This window comes from Cuculus canorus, chromosome 3, assembly GCF_017976375.1.
Source record: "Cuculus canorus isolate bCucCan1 chromosome 3, bCucCan1.pri, whole genome shotgun sequence".
NCBI classification, from domain to species: domain Eukaryota; kingdom Metazoa; phylum Chordata; class Aves; order Cuculiformes; family Cuculidae; genus Cuculus; species Cuculus canorus.
Genome location: NC_071403.1, coordinates 118,453,297 through 118,473,782, shown reverse-complemented (window position 1 = coordinate 118,473,782; position 20,486 = coordinate 118,453,297). Strand labels below are relative to the sequence as shown.

Here is a 20,486-nt window from a genome sequence, read left to right as displayed (position 1 = left end):
TTGGAAATCTTAAGTCACTGAGAGCTGTCAATCATAAGAGAATTCAATGACCTTCTTTATGCTGTGCATTTAGCAAGGCAATGTTCTAGGACTACTACAAGTCCTCTTTGACTCTTTAGTGCAGTAAATTCACTGTCTATCATGACCCAACTAATAGTGGCATTAGAAGATAGAACAGAAATTATAGAAAACACTCCACCTGGAATGTAAAAAGGTGAAATGTTTTTCAGCATCACTCAAGCGATGGCTTAGTTACCCTCACGAACTTTGGAATTCCATTAACGTTATTCTGAAACACAGGAAGTTCTTTCTTAACGTAAGGGAACACATTCTTACTGTGAGGCTGACTGAGCACCTGCCCAGAGAAGTTGTGGAGTCTCCATCCTTGGAAATACTTGGAAGTCATCTGGACACGGTCCTGGGCAAACAACTCTAGATGGCCCAGTTCGACCAGGAGGCTGGACCAGAAAACCTCTAGAGGTCCCTTCCAACTTCAACCCTTCTGTGATTCTGTGAACTCTTATGCTTTATTACCAAGTTGAGCTTACAAATGATCACTATCCATCTGTATCTTGGAAACCATTTAGGCTGCCCCGTACCAACAAGACCATCTTAAGGAAAACACAGTAAGAAGCATGTACAGTGCTAACCAGCCTCCATGCTAACTTAACCTTCCTATAAGAAATGGGATAGAGTGCATTATTATTTCTATTGTAGACTTTCTTCCCCACAACTATATGCATATATATTCATATATACATGTATATCTACACATGCACACTAAAATTAATCTCTCTCTCTCTGGATACAAAAAATAAGGGACATTTTCCTAAGGTTACACAGGGTGTGTATTCTAGTGTAAGGCAGAGAACTGAAAACAGACCTTCTAGAGTCTTCATCACATAATATCCTTTAGTTAACTTTATTAGAGTTCAAAATGTTTGCATTTTGAATGTAAACACCCTTCCACTCCCAGCATTCACGCCTAGAACGAGGCACACCCACAGAACTGCGGGTCAAGCCTAAATCCCTTTGAAAATTCAGGCTTTTCTGAAGAAAAAGTTGATGGTTATTGACAAGATGTTGCAGTCTATCTTGTTACTACTCAGGATTAATGAAAGTAAATATTGTCTGTGGTCTAATGAGAATTCCAATGCAATAAAGTCAAATGTGAAAGGTGCAATCAATAAGCAATGATGCAACAGTATTCATTTGTTGTTCTGTTATTGTTTAGATCATGATATTTGGTGATGCTTGAAAACGAAGTGTTAAGAAATTAGTGTTACAAGGATTAACATTCAGATGTTATTTCTGATATTGTTATGTTTCTACAGTTATTACATTCTGAAGACTAATTAGCATCTGATTTCTTTTCCACTAGTTAAGGACTGGAAACCAAAGGATTATGGAAAAAAAATGCTATGGAAACAAACATGAGTATCATCCATGAACATCCACAAATTAAAACCCATAATGTCCATGGCTAATTTTACACTGAAGGAGAAAGTACTGCAATGAAGAAGTGTTATTTTCCTCATTTTTTGTGTGTAGCGGCTATGCTCCCAAGTATATCAAGTTTATGAAGGAAGTGTCTTTTCAAATGTACAACAGAGTCCAAGCTGGAGCATTTATGTCCTACATATGGCAGGGCTATTCACCAAGGGTTCAATTTTGGATTTACTACCAGTCTCGGTTATAAAAAGAAGCATACTGCCCTATGAAAAAGTCAAGGACTATATCTCAGTTACTTAGTTATTACTGCAAGGAAACCAATCTCTTCTAGTCCTTCATCAGGCTGATTAATTTCTCTCCGTTTGGGCTCAACTGGATTGGCAGGCACATAGATATTGGTCTCTTGTCACTGTGCCATAGCATGGCATACCGGTATCTTGTGTCAGAAACCGAAGGGATGACTTCCATCCCTCTCTCGTCTCTGCAGGCACGTTGTGCAAGCAACAGCTTGTGCTGGCACGTCACCTAACCTGAAGATACTGAAATTATGTTTGAATACAATCTGCAACTCTGTATTTTCTGAAGAAGCCACATCCAAAAATGGTTATGCAAACTTCAGTAGATCTTCACTTAATATGATCGCAATAAACACCTTCATGGTTCTCAATATTCTACTTTGTTAATTCCCCCGGCGCTTTAGATTACAGAGCGAGACTTATGGGTAGAAAACAAGGGCTGTTTCTGTCCTAAAATATGAGGTTACATATCCGTGTTAAGGTGATGGAGCTTTTGAAGTCAGATAGGAGAATTTGGCAAAAATCCTGTCCAAAGGGCAATTACAGGCTAAAACAGATCCTCCTCAATACTGCTGATGATTGTGTATGGTAAAAGATCCCATGCGTTTCATAAGGCAGCTTTACAGTTCTTTCCACACTGCTAAAAGCAGTAATTACTTCAAAATGTTATTTATGTCTCTCATAATGTGACTGCTTTACAAATTCACTAACTAAATGGATCACGTAGCTAAACTTAACATTCGTATTTAACATATTACAGAAGCAATTAAAAAATCCCTTCACAGAATATAACCCATCCAGACCAAGAAAATTCTCTAATCCATGCAAAAATTATTTCCTTATAAGTAGTTTCGATGGAGTTAGGTAGGAATTAGCTGTGACACTATGAAGAGAGCGACATATCTGTTTTATATCATGATTCTTGTTATCAGAATGTATTTTTTGCAGAGTCACAGGAATGACTTGACTCTTTCAGTCACGTAAGTGAGATCTCTTGACCTATTGCAAATGAGATGGCATACCGGCAGTGCCTTTAATTTTTGGCAACTTATTTGTTTACTTCTGTTTATAAACAGCTATGTAAGAAACCTAGTTCTGCATAAATACAGTGTAACCTGGCCCAAACATCTACACAGTCAAACAAAAGATAATTATGGGAAATAAAGCATGTTGTTTCAAATCAGCCCCCTAATAAAGTCTAAAAATATAAGAAAACCTATCATATTAACCAGCAAGAACTGCCTTTTCACTTAAGGGATAGCTGGGTAATTATTCGAACCTGTACAAGACTGGATTGTCAAGTGAAATAATAATACAGAGTATCTCAGGATAATGAGATAGATCTTAAGGCCATTAGTGGTGGCTCTTATTATAATACTGGCCAAGGTTCCCCAAGAAAGAGAGAGAATATTTAAATGAAACTTGTAGAGAACTAGTTTGAACTTGTATATTTGAACAGCTCAGTACTGTCTCAGTTTCCATTCCCTCCTGGAGAAAAAAGGTGCCTATCATATAAAACTGTGGAATCAGTCAGGCTTTAGAGACTGGAATCTCTTAGGGCAGAAATTAAAACAAAAAAAAATAATTTGAAAACGGAGCCACATTGAAATCCACAAGAGTTTATATTAAGAATTTTATCCTTGTGAGGTTTTAAGGTCTGATTAGACACCCATTTGTCTCCACTTTCCTGATTTTTTTCCTCTCTCATTCGAAGACCATTCAAAACAACCAAACCCAACACACATCTTTTCTGACTTTAGGTTTGACAAGAATTATAGCTTTAGATGTACGGGCTTTTAAGATTGGAAACGGAGGAAGAGGTGACTTCTCTATAAAATAGGTCCTGCTTATGAGACCTATTTGTATACGCACGATTTGTTATCTCACATTCGTTTGTTTTTAGCCACTACAGGAACAGGAATAACTCAATAGTTGATGGTCAAAGAGAAGGTAGCTAATCCCTGGGAAAAAAAAACCAATTGTCTAGCTTGCAACTGATAAAGTGCAGTATGGCTTATGTGTCAGTGGTTGCCGTGGATTAGAAATACTGCTTGTTTTGATATTCTCCTTACGAGCTTCTCCTAGGTACAAAGATTTCCGAATGCCAGACCAGACTTAGGTCTGGCATGCTTGGCATATTCCAGCAAGGAACACTCCTCCTCAGCTTAATGAACACCTCCTCAGCTGACTGTGCTCAGGGGGGCTCTGACAATTAGCCTAGACTAGGGCTTACAGTAGCTTAAGCAAGAATGCTGATTAGGACTTTGCAAATCAAATATTAAAAAGATTGATTAAATATTTTACTATCTTTTTACTTAGGCTCTGATTTGAAGTTTACTTCAGCTGCTGGCCAGGGATACGCTGAAGGTTAATTGATGGAGGAAGAGTAAATAACAGCTGACACTACTGGCTCTAAGTATGCAAGGCATTTAAGAGTATTCCTAACCTCAAGTGTACAGGCACTGACGCGCTCATTTGTCTCACTAGGTTAGTGTCGCTAGGGCTCAGATATGTGATCAAATTACCACAGTGAAAGTGGTTTAAGCTTATGTGTTTTTCCTTGTATTGTATATTTGCACGTCTCCAATGACACCAAGTAATCCTTTAAATTGTGTTAATTTGATCATGTAGCCGAGTATCCAGTGCAGTAAATTGGGATGGGTGGCTATGAAAAGTGGAGATGATGCCTTTTAGAAGACAAACAGCTTCCACGGACAGGAGAGACACCCAGTAAAACCACTACAGCTCAGTTTACCAGGATTAGAGTATAAATCTCTTCCTTTTCTCCTACAAAATCAAGGATTTGCAACTTGCTTTCTTATAAAGCAACCCTTGGTGAATTTTTTTGGCTACCTGACTGGGCTGCTATCACTTAAAGACCATCTCGATCTTAGAGAAAAATGCAGAAGCTCAACACTCAGCAAGTGTTCTCATCATATTTGGGCCTTGGATTTGAAAATTTAAAAGCAGTCTGAATATTTAGCTTTAGAAAAGTACTGCTGAGCTTGTGCCTGAACTCCTTTTCAAGAGGTATTTGGTGAGGATTTGCACAAACCAAAGTACAATTTACGTAATGAGCAGGAAGAGTTATTGGACTAATCATTTTTAATAGAGATTCCTTGTCTTTAATACAGAGCTACACAATAGAACTTAATAGCTTGTGGCAAGTAAATAATTTACACGTGGATTGTGTCTGAATACAAATGTATACATAAAATATCACAGACTTAATGAAGCCTTTGGGGTGTTTTTTTTAAAATCAATCAAATTGATTTTCCTGATAGGTTTGCATTTGTATTTCTGTAAGCCACATTTTTGTGCAGCTTTACCTGCACATGTGGCACAGTCATGATTTTTAGGGGAGGCAGGGAAAACTCTGAAAAATGAAATTAGAAACTAATACACAGAAGGTAGGTGTTTTTCAAGTGTTTAGAGTAAGACACTTGGAAATAACACTCCAACGTGACCCAATGGTGTAGCTCATTTAGAAACTACTTATCAGAAAAGGTCAACCTCTCAAGAATGCTCATGACTATTCAGAGTGTTTTGCAGCATTTGAGCCCAATGAAGCTGGTAATGAAGAGTTTTTCCCTTAATGTTGAACATTTTGGGCCATTCAGCTTCAGTCAGCAGGGCTACCTGCATTTGGCTTGCATTCCTACTAGAGTGGGGAAAGACGATGGTTGAAGAAGGAGGTTAGTGTCGTGCCTAATGCACAACTGAAGCCAGAAGGGAAGTGCTTGGATAGAAACATGGCTGCATGTTTCAACGGGAGGGGTACAGGATGACGGTTGCTCTACCATCAGGAGCACCAGCTTATCTGACAGGCTCGAAAGCTGTTTTTCACTATGAAATACACCCATAGCTCATCCTCCTCCTTTCTAACACACTACTTTTTGTCATCATTAACTCATAAAAGCTATGCATTAAAGAAAAGCATGAAGGCAGACGCCGGTGCTGGGCCAGCGGACCTGAAGAGAGCGGCGGGGAAGCCCAGGGGTCCACCACTGTCCTCAGCCCCCTGCCCGCCCTCCCGTGCGCCCCGTGGGACCAAGCCGGCTCGCCTTACCTTTGGGGTGCCATGGGTCTGTGAACTCGTACTTCCCCACGCCGATGGTCCGCAGCATCTGCACCCCGTTGGTGTTGTCTGGACCCCCCGCTGCGTTGGGGGGCAGCGGGGCGGCTGCCTGCCCGTTGGTGGCGGGCACGCTGCTCGGTAAGGCGGCCGAAGGCAGGGCTGGCGGTGGTGGCGGCAGCATGGGGCAAGCCAGATGGCCATTGCCCACCGCTCCAGGACCTGGGTGGGCAACCGGACCCACGCCGCTCATGGAGGACATGCTGAGGGGCTGGCTGTTGGTGTACAAGGGTTGGCTCTGGAGGTTGACCACCATGTTGCTGAGGGGCTGCGAGGGCTGTGGCTGCAGCTGGTAGTGGGTCGGCATCAGCGGGAGCTGCGGGGTGACGTGCGGAGGGAGGGAGGGCGTGACGCCGATGACTGGAGCCTGGACGTTGGCGGCCGGGCTGAAGGTGGGCGGCTGTGTCATCCCATAGGAGTGTGAGATCAGAGCGGGCTGGCTGCCTGCTGCCACCGTGGTGACCCAAGGTGCTGCACCTGCGGCATGAAGGAAGGCCAGCAATGGCAGTGGGCTTGGCACGGGGGAGACCAGAAGAAAAATAACCCCCCCAGCCTCTCCCTCCTGTACCCACGTCCGCTAATGACCTGCGCCGACGCGCCCTTCTCCTTCGTGGTATCTAAAGCGGTTCAGGGTCTGGAACTATTCCCAAGCAGTAAGTGCATAAAATTGCTACGGCGATGTGAGTACAATTGTTAAAATACTCATCAGGTGATATGCAGCATGTTTGCGGTTTATGTATTTTTGTGCTTTATGCAGCTTAAGCGCACGCTTCCAAGAAAATTAACCTCTTTCCCCACCGTGCTTTCATGGCTCCCTGACAAACACTCTGTGTATAATAATGGTGCTCCAGCCACTACAAAGAGATTGTAATTAGGCGTCTGGCATAGTAGCACAATGTATGATATGTGTCTGGAAGCTGGAAATCATTTCAGGTAGTTCTGGACATAAAAGAGGTCTTAAAGTATTACAGAGTGCCTTTTGCTCTAGTGAAGGCAGAGAGAAAAAAAAAAAAAAGCATTCTAATGAACTTGCAGGCATCTTAATACATTTATATTAGCCCCAGCACAGAAGAAACTTGAGGGGTCTTTACAATGAGCGAAAAAGAGCTAAAGAATAAAGAACAGGCTCACAATTAAGTCTAATTTATGAAGGTGAATGGAGATAGTGCATTGAATTTCCTTTGAATTCTTTTCCCTTGTAGAATTACAAATAAGATTAGAAACATACCTGGGTTTTCATTCTCCCTCATCTGTTTAGATGGAGGCTCATCAGTGTCCCAGGGCGTGGACTGATTGATGGGTGTCTGTCCCCACCTGACGCTTGTTGCAAGTCCTTGAGGCTGATTTTCAGTCTTGGAAATGCAAGGCGTCTACCAGAGAGAGAGAAAAATACAGAATAAGAAGTGTTTAGACTATTGGGAATAATTACTGTTCCTCATAGCTAGTAGCTTGCTTGTTTGTTTGTTTGTTATAGTCCAAGAGGATATCCTAAAATCTTAAATATTATTCTCCTCCAGGCTTGCATGACATGTCTGTATGGAAAACAAAATATATTTGAAAAAAAATATTTCAGGAGGTTGAATAGATCCACGTTTAAAAAAAAAAAAATCCACATCAAAGTAGCATTTTCAGAAATAAGTTGCTTCTTTTGCCTTGAAAAAAACCCCCAAACCCACCACATATGGTAATAACCATTCAGTCATAGCTTACATAAAAAGCGACAATTTTATTTGCTCAGTCTTCCAAAAATGGTGAGTTTTGTTCAGCAGAAGGCAGAACAAGAGAGACTTATTTACAACCGTAGGACAAATTACTGTAGAGCAGCAAAGAGAAATCTTAGTATTTACTGTCTGTCAACCCTTAAAATTGAATGCCAATAAAAAAAAGCAGCATAACAGTCATTGGCCGCTAAAGTGGGTATGTTGGCAGTTCTTCAGAGATGTTAAAATAACTGTAAAGTAGGGGAAGTATCGGGGCTGACTAATCATCAAAGGGGATATGATCTGAAAGAGATTTCTTGATAAAGAAACCATCACGTGAATGTAAAGGCTTCGCCAGCCCCCCTGCAGCTTCAGGGGCTGCTCAAAAACAACCATGCCTTTGCTGGGAAAAGGCCTGGAGAAAACAAGGCTGCTCCAACAGGTCTCGTTTATTTAACTCGGCAGCGTATTTCATTGCTAGAAGATTAAAAGTTTTTTTTTTTGTTTTGTTTTGTTTTTACTGGTGTCAGAACCTCTAAACCAAGAAAACGGAACCAGCTGCCTATTGCTGAATGAGTATTGAGAACTGAAGCCATAAAGAACAGGAGACCAGTCTGAGTGATTGCCTGTTTGCCCTACATCTGGGAAGTAATTTAGCTGTGAGACGGGGGTGCAGCGGCTCCATAAATGCCCTGGGTCACGTAGTACCAATGAAATCTCTGTCAACACCAGCAGCCTTTTTTCCCATCACCGGTACCTCAGTCACCCCATGAAAAGGAGTCATTATTAAACCCATTTATGCCCTCCACAAATACATGCACACCTTCCCAAGCCCATCAGTCATTCCTCAGCTCTTTAAATCCACTGGAAGTGCCCGCATTGAGTGGCTTCCTCCTGCCCTCCCTTCTGCCCCACTGACATCTCTGCTACCTCTTCTGCCCTGCTCAAAGGACTCCTTCATCCAAATGTCTCCAACATCTATCACCGACCCCCTTTTCCTCCTGAGCTTTATCCTCCCTGGGCTCTGGAAGTCAGGAGTCTTGGATACAGATCTTGAAGCAGGGTAGGGTTATGGCTGTGCTGCTCCCTTTGCTCCCAGAAGCCACAATGGACAGATTTTCCCCACAAGAAATCCTGTACTTTGTTAAAGGCAGATGGTCACAGGGAAATACAATTCTTAATGTATTGGTTTGGGTTGTTTTTTTTTTATGGAATCTGGAAGTGAGAATTTTCAGCTTGTGTCCAAATTAATTTTTCTTCTTTTCAAGACGCAGATCAGATTTTCTTCTGCCCCATCATTTTCATTTTCTTAACTTTTCAAACCTTCTACAACTTTTGCAATTGAAATAAAAATGACTCAGGAAAGGCAAAAAAAGAAGACACGCAGACAAGCAAGAGCTTCAAGATTGCTTCTGTTGTATTCATGGCAAGGAAAGGGCAGGAGGAGAAGACAAAAAATCACAGTTTTCAAAAGCTTTCTATTTATAAACTGCTCTGAGAAAAGGCTTAATCTGAATACCTTTAGCTTTTACATTGAAAAGATCTTTGACACAAGAGGATGTAACACTGTTGGTGGTTTACTTGTTCACGTTAGCAGTATCCCTTTGGATCTAGTTAAACTGTTTAACAGTGGCCTAAGCACTTTGCAGTAAAGGGGAAAAAAAGCAGTACCAGCATTCTCTGCCTATAAATCAGCTAAGATACTTCCCCCAGAAAGATTATCATTTATCTCAGGCTTTAGAAAACAGCAAATGCAGTATAGTGAACTGAACATTTTTATGAATCATCAAAGATGGACAGGAAGATTCAAGACTCAAATCATGCCACTCAGAGTTCCACACGTGGCATCTGTTTGTCGCATTTCTTTGTTGCATGAACTGGGTCTTGTAAGTGGGTTTGAAATACATCCTTCTCATTATTGTGCGCCATTGTCAAGATGCGCAGCATCTCGTACAACTTTGTTTCACCTCCAAGCTGCTTTAAAACAGTGTCGATCTAAATAAAGAAAAAAAAAATCCTGTACCTTAAATAATACCCAGCCACACACATGCTATAATTTTAAAAGAACCCATATGCTCCGTACAGAATGGGTAAGAAAGGGAGTACGTGACACAGTTCTCCTAATCCTACAAAAATCCCATTGCCTATATTGCAATGGAAAGCTTGCTCTCCAAAAAAACTAGAGCACCAGATCAGACACATCTGAAAGCGGTGGAGTCTGCACGCGAATCTATATCTAAATTCCAGACTTTGAGCATTCATAAAGAGGAAAGAGGTTTGCAGGTTTGCTGTCAATCAATACTACTCCTCCAGTTCCAAAAAAATGCTATTTTTTTCCAATTTTTTTTTCACTAATATGCTCACAAACCCTGCTTCTTAGAGGCTCAGTGGATTTATATGCAGCACATCGCTTTCAAAGTGTACTCCTGAGCTTGCCTTTATTTCATCAGAAAGAGCTAGAGATTAGTTGGTATGACAAAGCAGATGTTCATGAAACACAGTTAAGACAATAAAGGTGGTGGAAAAAGAAAAGAAGACTCACTGAACTTTTTTTTTTTTTTAATGTATATATACTTGTGGTCTGTGACTTATCTTAATACACAAAGGGTTAAAATTACAAGTGCTACACGTCTCTGACCTGATTGCAGCAATTACTGATTTGTGTATCTGGAAAGCAAAATTATTTCCAATGTTACCAAACAGAGGAACTTTCTCTCCATGCGCTCAAGCACATGGCAGCACTCTATTTGCTTTTAGTGTACAACACAAACGACCAAAAAATGGTCCGTACTATGCTAGTTGTGCAGGGGGAAGAGATGTGTTCCATTAGTGATCTGCAGACTTCACAGAAACTAATTGTACTATGTTACACTTTTATCTTTAGCTTTCATGTCAGATGCTTGTTTGAATTAAACACGAAACACATGAAAAAAGGAAATGCATTACAAAATCTGCTGGGTATACATTTTAAAATACTGCCAAAAGCCTATTTACATGAAAAGACAAGAAGGTTTCTAAAAGGTCCATTGAAGCCTGGCAAGTCACCAGCAGCACGGGCTATTTAATTGCTTGATATTCATAGCAGGCTACAAAGATTACTAAAGCAATCATCACCATCTTTGTAGCACCCCTAAAACGCTCAATCTGTGTTCTTTGTCACAGATAGAGCACCCTAAATCCAAATCTGAGGTTTTTTTTTTCCCGCCTTTTGTTTGAAATAACCATTAAGAACAACAAAAATTTTCAGTTGAAGCTTCTGTTTCACCTCACGCCTGCCACTTTGAACTCCAGCGGCGAGCAATCTCCTGGTTTTAAGGAAATTAACTGCAATACAGATGTACAGGCAGAATGGAGCAAGATGGAACAATTTCAGAATTACATGAGGCTAACACAGACAAGTTGCCAGGTTGTCGATTTTTTGCAGCTCAAACAGTCATAAACCGTGGCCCACAGGCAACAGTAATTGGTGTACAGCTGGTCCACTGAACCTTATTAAATTAAAACATTAAAAATCTTCAGATTCATGGGGCTTTGCAGAACACTCACAAGAAAGTTCGTGAGTTCACAGCAATCAGCTGGTGCTAAAGACTGGGAATTAGTGATTTGTTCTATACTGCATCCATTTACATGGCTACCAGTAGGTTTTCAGGAGGCATAGCTGCTACTAAGCCTGATTCTAAGCCCAAACCTTTACAACTGATGAAAATAAGACCTATGCTTTTAGTAAGACCTTCTTTGACCTCAATAGAAACATAAAATCTACCGCACTACTACCAGGACTACAGAGGATGTTAGTGGAACTAAAAAAAACCAACTCGACAACAACCAAAATCCAACAACTAAAATTCCAAGACGATTTTCCCCCGGTTCAACACCACTGAACACTTCCTGGGAGGTCCTTATAAACACATTTGAGCAATTTCCCCCAAGGCCTGCAAAACTGCTGACACACATCCTGCTACAGCTCAGAGTGCTAAGACCTATTCAAACAGTTTCATGAACAAAAAAGAACTAATCTGGATAGAGGGATCCTATTTGTGGCTCCCAGCCACCAAAATTATTTTACTAAGGCCTTCATTTAAAGTGATGGATGAGAAGTAGCGATTCTCTGTTCCAATTATCCAAAAGAGATTGGGAATGGCAGCTTAATACTAAGATAATGTATCCAATATGCAACCCACTCTATTTTCTCTTCCTATTGAAAATAAAAAGGCTAAGACACACGCATGCATAGAGGCAAACATTCCCTCCCACGGATTCAGGTTTTATGGCCTGTCATGGGTAAAAGCAACTTCGATTTAATGAGGGAATTCCTTTTAAAGCTGTTAGCCATGCCTCGCTCTAACAAGTAATGACTGGTGGCCCTGGTTGCATTTTAAACCTGAACGTGTCTGGTGCACTAAAAAGCTCAGTGGTCTCTGCACCAAAGAGTTTATGATCTAATTTGTAGTTCATGCTACTGAATATTGCATGAAACAGGTATTATTTGCGTGCATGAGGCAACCATGTAAAATCTCAAGCACACAGATCTTCATCTGGGGTGAAGTCCTATACCGTGTTGGACGGGGTCCCAAGCATAATTCTGAGTCTAGTCTGTGGCCAAAGAAGCTCTTAAGTATAGATGCAGAGCTTTTAACAATACAATGATGACAGCAATATCCCCCTAGCACTGGTTGTTGAGGTGGGCTACAGAAATAAAACTGTTGTTTTAGGAGAGGGCTGTGCTGTAATGTATTAAAATCTTAAGAGGTATGGACAGGCCAGCTTGCAAGAGGAACAGAATGAGCTGTCCTGCAGTAAAACTTCATTCAAGAACTTGCTCATGGGTGGAGAGAACTCATCTACCTTACACTTCCCATCACCAGGCAATTCTGCGATGACACAGCGTTGTTTTTCTCTTTCCAAAGCTAATGCGGGAGCAGCAAGAAAGAGAATGATACAGTTAGCTTATAGGAAAAATGTTTCCATCCTGCATAAAAGACAAAAGAAGTCTTAGTTCCCTCTCGAGTGGAGAGAATTATTCAAAATCAGCATCTCAAACATCATCCAGCGAGGAGCCACCAGCCAGTGTGAGCTCTGAAGCACTGAGGTATAGCCTGCAGGCGAGACACATGGCTTAGCAGCGGGGTACAGTCTGCATGCATTCCCGTTTTTCAGAGGATTTAAAGACACCCCCCACCTTGAGGGTAATGACACAGGCTTGGAGAAACCCTTGAGTGCAGCAGGGTCCACGTCCCAGACAGCACAATTGTCTTTACCAGCCCTGATCCTGGCTCTGAGCATAGTGGAGCTTCTCACCAGCGAGTTTGTGAGCTGCTAAGGAGGCAGACGTGTAAGCATGCTCAGCTTCTTCCCCCCACCAACATCAACCCCATCTTTCCCGGACTGACTCTTTGCCACCTCATTCGTATTTCTGCCTCGGTCACCCTCCCAAATAAGGCAGCCAGATAAATTCCCAAGTCTGACAATGCGAGGGGAGATAAGTCCCGACCAGGAATGGGTCAACTCCTACTGCTTCATTAACACTTTCTAAGTCTCCCTATCCACACCGGCTGCAGGTCTGAGGAAGCAACAGGAGGAATGAGGTTATGGAAAAGCGGGGGGGAAAGATGGGATAGGAGAAGGTTGTGAATTGACCATTGGTGATATCTGTTTCTTTCTGGTGGCTGCGCTGCCCAGGACGACCACTGCTTTCACATCAGTGCTCCAGTTAGGTGCTCAGCGTTAGGTGGGAATGAGTGAGGGACCATGGAATGATGAGAGCACTTCATAAATGGCACTTTGTATTCTGTCTTGGCAAATTTCACCAGCAGAGGCTCAGGTACTCACCCAGCTGCCTTCGTTTCTCAGCGAGAACATCAGGGAACGGAGCTGAGGTATCGAACCGAGGTCCCGGCTGCGACACTTGCTGCTCCAGGACACCAGGGACATCAGCGCACGACACTGGGTTCGAGCACAGAAGCCCCACTTTAGCCTGAGCAGAATCTCTTCTGCTAACACGGTCAGCATGCAGATCAACCCCAAATCAGAGCAAAGCTACGAATGCAAAACCATCTCCCAGTGGAGGAAAACGCAACATCAGGGACAACGCGGCAGCACGTACTACAGAGAACATGCACTACGCAATGGAAGAGGGCTCTCAGAGATCCTGCAGGCATCCCATGGTAAAGGCAGATAAATCCAGTTCATCGTAAGTGCTTTTTGTCAGAGGGCAAAAGGAAACATGGGTAATAATGGAGTAAGTGCTTGTCAGACCAGAATGCCAAGGGCGTACAAAGGATACAACCCTTGTGTACCGACAAAGCCACTCAAGAATGACCTAATGGCAGACTGCTTGAAAACTAAACATTTATCTTGAATGCAAATGCTGGCCATTGATAGGTTCAAAAGTCATTTTTGTCCCAAATTTCCCATGGATTTCTTTTAATTATCCAAACAGCACCCTGAAGTTCATTCTGGACCAGGGCCTAAAACACTAGAAATAAAGAGAGAAATACTTATAAAATAAAAGCTGGGTCACTTCAGGCTGCAAGCCCGGTATTAAGTTACTTCTCTAAAAGTTCCCTTTTGTTGTATTGGATGCCAACATTTTACATTCAAGTCCTCTGAATTCAGTGTTTCAATTGTAGTACACACTTTGTGGCAGGAAAGTGCATGTTCTCTGCCTACAGAGCAGGCACGTAAAAAGAAAAAGAAACAAAAGAAAACCAAGATAAGGCTGGGAGTGTCGAACAGTGCTGCATGATATTACTGATTTATTAACTTGGATTGATCAATAAGGCTATCATCAAGGGCACATTTAGTTTGCACATAAATTTCACTTTCTAACAAGCACTTTTGTGTGCTCACTTTAGTTTCCATAATATGATCCAGGTCTTGGGAAGCTTTCTTTAAGGGAGAACAGAGAACTCTTTTTCTTGAAAAAGGATCAAAGTATACTCAGTCAATTCTCAAACAAAAGGAGAGTCAGTACTGTAGAAACAGCATGCTTACCTTTCACAGCAAAAAAAGAAAAATAAGCTCATAGATCCAGATTTATCACTGCCTTAAGTTCATCAACATCAATTGAGCTATTAAATTGTGGCTGAATTTGGCTCATAACAATTTTAAAATTTCAGCTTTCTTTGAGAGTCTTCCATCAGTAAAATGCTAATTTAATGCATAATTTAAACTCCACTGTCCTTTAACTCAGCGTTTGTAAATAATTAAAAAAGAACTAAAAATCCTTTTACATTTATAAAGCTGCCCCCTTTTTCTACAGCTAAACAACAAAGACTTCTCAATCAAGAATTTATTTATTCTTTAAATCCAAAAGTAAAAGCCATATAAAAGATGAGGAGAAACTGATTTACAAGATAAAACAATTAGCTCTGGGATACGTACATTAAGACTAATAAATTTCACATCATATTTTAAAGGAGTGGAGGAGGAATCCCAGATATATTAGACTTTATTCAAATTCTATTGAAATGTTCAATTAAGAGCATCTTATGAAGGTAAGTTATGCAGTTACTAAATTAAGATGTGAAAACCAGGATTAGAGTGCTGCATCTCTCAAAGAGGCTCTACACTTTGATAATCCACCCCTTTTGCTACACGCAAGATAACATCTAAAAACTGGCTATTGCTGTAATTGCTCTGGTCTTGTTAAAAATTTGGATTGTGCAGGAGAAACACAAATGTATTCCACAGTAAAAAAATACTAAAAAAATTATACTGCACTCCCTTTTAATCCAAAATCATGTATCTCAATGGTTCTTATTAAAGTCCTTTTTTTTTCTGTGCAGACAGATGAAAATGCATTTTAAGACTCAAACAAGTCTGTGCAAAAACAGCTCGAACCTATCAATCTCCCAGTTGGTTCTTAGAAGAAGCTAAACATTCGCCAAGCTGTTCCGATCGGACATGACTGGCAGATCCTTTTCGGGAATGAGGTCTCAAGATGCAACCTTGCTTCCATTCAGATCCATAGCTTTAATAACACAAGAAGATCAGTGCGGGATCAGGCAGTTGGGTGATCATTTAGTTTGATTTACAATAGAGAGCTAATATATGTTTTTTTCTGGAAATACAGTCACTGTTTTCTCCAATTTTTCTGCTCTGTAGGTTTTACATCAAAGTATTCCTGCTGGTTTTGTTTCTGTATCTCCATGCTACCAGTAGGAAGCTGCTCAGTTCTCCCATTTTCCTTCGGCAGAACCGATTCGCGGACTAGCATGAATGCTGCAACTGCCTCAACCATCACTCTTCTAAAAGATTTACGGCGAACACATCGCATACCAAGCTATAAATCTAGCAAATGGCTATTAGACCTATTTGCTGTCCACAGCCACACAACTTAAAGTAAAACAGATAACGGTATGGCTGTGGCTAGTGGTACTAGTAGCCCTGCCAAAACTGTGTTATCTCGTCAGGGGAAGTGGTGAAATCTCCATCTCCGAAGGTGTTCAATAACCATGTAGATGTGGCACTTGGGGACATGGTTTATTACGCACGGTGGTGTTGGGCCAACGGTTGGACTCGATGATCTTAGAGGTCTTTTCTAACCCCAATGATTCTATGATTCTATGATCTTATCCTGTGCCACCCATTTTTTCCATGCACTCTGTTCTCATTTTTGAGGTGTGAATCAGATGATCCTTCAACACTATTTTTTTCATGGCAATTTGTGATGCTAATTAGTCCTTTGTCATCCAAGGATAAATGGGTATTGTTAACATTAAACTCTACCTACATTTCCTTCACCAATAAATTGCTTTATATTCTTTTATTTTTTATTCCCTTAATATGAAATTCTTCTAGGTGCCCAGTTTGGGCCAGTGGACTAATCAAGAAGAGGAAATCCAGTAAGGGTGGGGACTTTGGCCAAAGACTTTGTGCTTTTGAAAATCCTGCTATGGATCTTTAAAAAAAAAAAAAATCTACTAAAACCGTAAAACCTTTTACTTTCTTTACCCCCGAGAAGTCAGCACAAAGTAAACCACCTCTAAAAATAATCTCCCACTCCAAAAACTTCAGGGTGACAAGGAGAGGGGGGTTATTGTGAGTCCTAATTAATGCAGGTTGGTTCTGTAAGCCATGTAGGGAAGGACAAGCTAAAATTAAATGACCTTTCGTAGGGATACCACACCTACAACAGTAAGTCATGATCTGATTTTCCTAATTCTCCTCCTCTGCTGTTGCAGGTCATGGTCCATCAGAAGCTACTATTTCTGCTAGGATGAGTTCAGGGCAGACAGTGCCCTCCTAACCCCCAGGATGACCTGCCACGGACACCAGCTCACGGTCTTTGCACTTAATACCCCTTAAGAGGCAGCACAGCCCCTGCTGAACTTGCTGTGGCTTTCAGGAAAGGCAAAGGGACTTCTAGCTGTTCTTTGTACAATCATTGCCTCCAGTAGATAAATAAAGCCTTGGTTCGCTGTAATGAAGCTTCAATTAGAACACAAATCTATAAATATCTAACAGTGCAGATCAAAATGGCTAACTTTGGTCAGAAGCATCGATCAGAATAAGACAAGAGTCAAAAGAGAACCAAACACCTACTTTGAAACAAAACAAAAAAAAAAATGAAAATGGGATAATTTCCTTTCAACACAAGAGGAAGAGATCAAAATGATCTTTACTGCAAATCCAAAATCTCCTTTCCCACCCATGAACAGTCTTCAGAGTAACCACTAGCTTCAGGCAAGCATTGACTGTACAGCAGAGAAACCAGCCCTTATTAGAACAAAGCACATCTTGGTTTTTATATTTATTGATGATTCTGTGCCAAATCCAAATGTGGATCATATGCTGATTCCCTTAAAATCACTAAGTCATTAAGAAAGTTGAGCCATTAATCAAGACCCTCCACTCAATATCTATCCAACTCCCCTGCCTCAGAAAGGGTCACAGAGCTCGTGAGAGTGAGATGCTTTGAATGGGGATACAAAGTTAGACTAGATGACTCTTGTAGGTCACTTCCAATTGAACTACTCCCATTCCATTCCTATCATAGTATCATAATATAGTAAGGTTGGAAGGGACCTTAAAGATCATCCCGTTCCAACACCCCTGTCATGGGCAGGGACACCTCCCACTGGATCAGGCTGCCCAAGGTCCCATCCAACCTGGCCTTGAACACCTCCAGGGATGGGGCAGCCACAGCTTCCCTGGGCAACCTGGGCCAGGGTCTCACCATCCTCCTAGTGAAGAAATTCTTCCTTATGTCCAGTCTAAATCTGCCCCTCTCCAGTTTATCCCCATCGCCCCTCATCCTATCCCCACAAGCCTTTGTGAACAGCCCCTCTCCAGCCTTCTTGTACCCCCTTCAGGTACTGGAAGGTCGCTATAAGATCTCTTCTGAGCCTTCTCTTCTCCAGGCTGAACAATCTCAACTCTCTCAGCCTGTCCTCGCACGGAAGGTTCTATTCTATTCTATTCTATTCTATTCTATTCTATTCTATTCTATTCTATTCTATTCTATTCTAATCTATATAAACAATTAAACAAATGCATATATACATGTACCTATATATACACATCTTTCCTCTTGCACTAATGAAATATGGATGCTACAAAAATGTTCATCTCTGCTTCCTTCTAAAGGAAACCCGGAGTACATGTACTGAGGAAAAAAAACCCAAGAGGTAAGAGCTAACAGACTAGCTGAGGATCTGCTCTCCTAATCCTGCATTTGATTAATTATGTGATTTATTTTCAATGACTGGTTCAATCAATCCTGATCAAATTAACAAAGACAGTGATCAGAAATATCAGACTAAAACACAATACAAATGATTTTGTTCCAGGGGAGCCAATCAAATGAAACACGATTAAATTAACCAGTGATCGGATTAAGGAGAAGTTGCTGCATAAAGTCAGAAATGTAGCAGTACTTCAGGCCACTCACTGTGTCTGTAGGTTGGTATTTCCAGCTTTTCCTAAAGCTCTTGGTAAACTTTAAAAAAAAATTGTTTCTCCTAGGTATCAAAAGGGTAATGTGGAAATATATTATTATTATTATTATTATTATTATTATTATTATTATTATTTAATTACCATTACTATTATTAAAAACCTACTGCTACTATTATTACGGTCATTACTATTACTATTATTTCACTGTCCCACAGTATCTGGGGCTCTGCTGTAGTAGGCAACCCCTAAAGAAAAAACACAGCCCTCCACACCCAGCGGTCTGCACCTGAAGGAGTTTACAGTCTATGTACACCAGAGAGATCAAAAGGTGACAGAATATCAGGATACAATCAAAAAGAGAGAAAAACCCATTTAATTCTACAATGTTAGCAAGGCAGAAAGATGAAAAAGCTGCTGTTCTACAAGGAGCGTTAATGAAAGTTGCCAGTGATACAGCGGGAAATGTAGTTCTTACCTAAAAATCAAAGTAAATACAAGTATCACAGGAAAATTACTTCCATTTTCTGTGTACTGACCTAAACCTTGAGCAGACAACAAGGTCCTATAGCAGCGAACAGAGATGTACCTTCAAATGCCTCGAGCTCCCGCTGGTTCAGCTGGACCCATTAGTAACCAGCTGCAAAGGGACTTTGTGTCTAAAGCCAGGCAAAAGAAAGGCTGGGGACATCAGAAGCCAGCTCATTCGGAAGTAGATAGGAACACGTAAATGCTGAGAGTTACAGAGTGAAACCAAACTCAGTTCCTGCCCTTTTTTTTTTCCCACTAAGAGAATAATTTAAAAGATAAACTTGAGGGATGGGGAGAAGTATTCCTTAAGGGCTTTTAATAGAGCTGCTTTAGGATGCTGGCAGGCAGTCCTGCTTGTGAATCCTGGGCACACATGCTAAAGTGGGACAAGGAAGGACATTGGACTGGTGGATGTGTCACTTGCATGGCAGCAGCCCTCAATAACACAGCAGAGGAAAGCTACACAGCCAACGGCCACGCTCTACACATCAGGACCTCAAGCAGAGGGGTTGTCCCAGCTTTCAAAAAAAAAAAACCCCAAACCAGAGCGTGCCCATAATCCGAACAAAGACCAAAGCACATGTAAACATATCAGATCCAAATCAACTGCCCCACCCATCTTGTGTCTCCTACTGAAGCGTGCAGGGGTTGTATGGGAAGACTCCTTCCCTGTCACTTGGTACAGCACCACTTCGGTTTCTGAAGTGCAAAATTGAAGTATACGTTGCCCAGTAACAGTAAGGAGACATCATGTCCATCCTGGGAATGGGTATCTGTCACCTAATCATAGACTCTCAGAATCACCAGGTTGGATCATCGAGTCCAATTATTCCTGTCTGCCACTAAACCACGTCCCTGAGCACCTCATCTACTCGTCTTTTAAATACCTCCAGGGATAGTGATTCCACCCCGTCCCTGGGCAGCCTCTGACAGTGCCCCATGACCCTTTCTGTGAAAATTTTTTTTCTGATATCCAGCCTGAACCTCCCCTGGCACAGCTTGAGGCCATCCCCCCATGTCACTTGGAGGAAGAGGCCAGCACCCTGACACCTGACAGGATTTAGTCCTTTGTGATCACCCTAAGACTTTTCATGCATGCAGGGAACAGACCAAGCTCAGTATTTAGGCAACTGATAGTTGACCTCAGCGAGTGTCGATTGGCCTTTGTCTCACATGAAACCATTGGAGACATCAGACTAACTTCCAATGGTCAGGAAAAAACACTGAGCGCTGAGGAACACCACCTGTAACTGGCCATCAACTGGATTTAACTCGATTCCTCACAACTCTCTGGGCCCAGCCATGTGGCCAGTCTTTACCCCGTGAAGAGTACACCTGTCCAAGCCACAAGCAGCTGGTTTCTCGAGGAGAATGCTTCGGGAAAAGGTGCCAAAGGCATTACTAGGTAGACTACATCCACAGCCTTTCCTTCATCCACTGAAGAAGGAGATCAGGTTACTCAAGCAGGACCTG

At 41.6% G+C, this 20,486-nt stretch overlaps 1 protein-coding gene across 2 annotated transcripts in view; it reads right to left on the bottom strand.

The window, feature by feature from the left end:
• The window catches only part of KLHL29 (kelch like family member 29), a 410,457-nt gene that overhangs the window by 136,356 nt on the left and 253,615 nt on the right, over positions 1-20,486 (bottom strand). The window contains exons 4-6 of one of the 2 annotated variants that reach the window (XM_054062520.1): positions 13,413-13,526; positions 7,112-7,253; positions 5,818-6,360 (exon numbers count right to left, since the gene is read on the bottom strand). In XM_054062520.1, coding sequence (XP_053918495.1) covers positions 5,818-6,360; positions 7,112-7,253; positions 13,413-13,526 — 799 coding nt within the window. The remainder of the gene's footprint in view (positions 1-5,817; positions 6,361-7,111; positions 7,254-13,412; positions 13,527-20,486) is intronic. The other variant, XM_054062521.1, reaches the window with a different exon arrangement.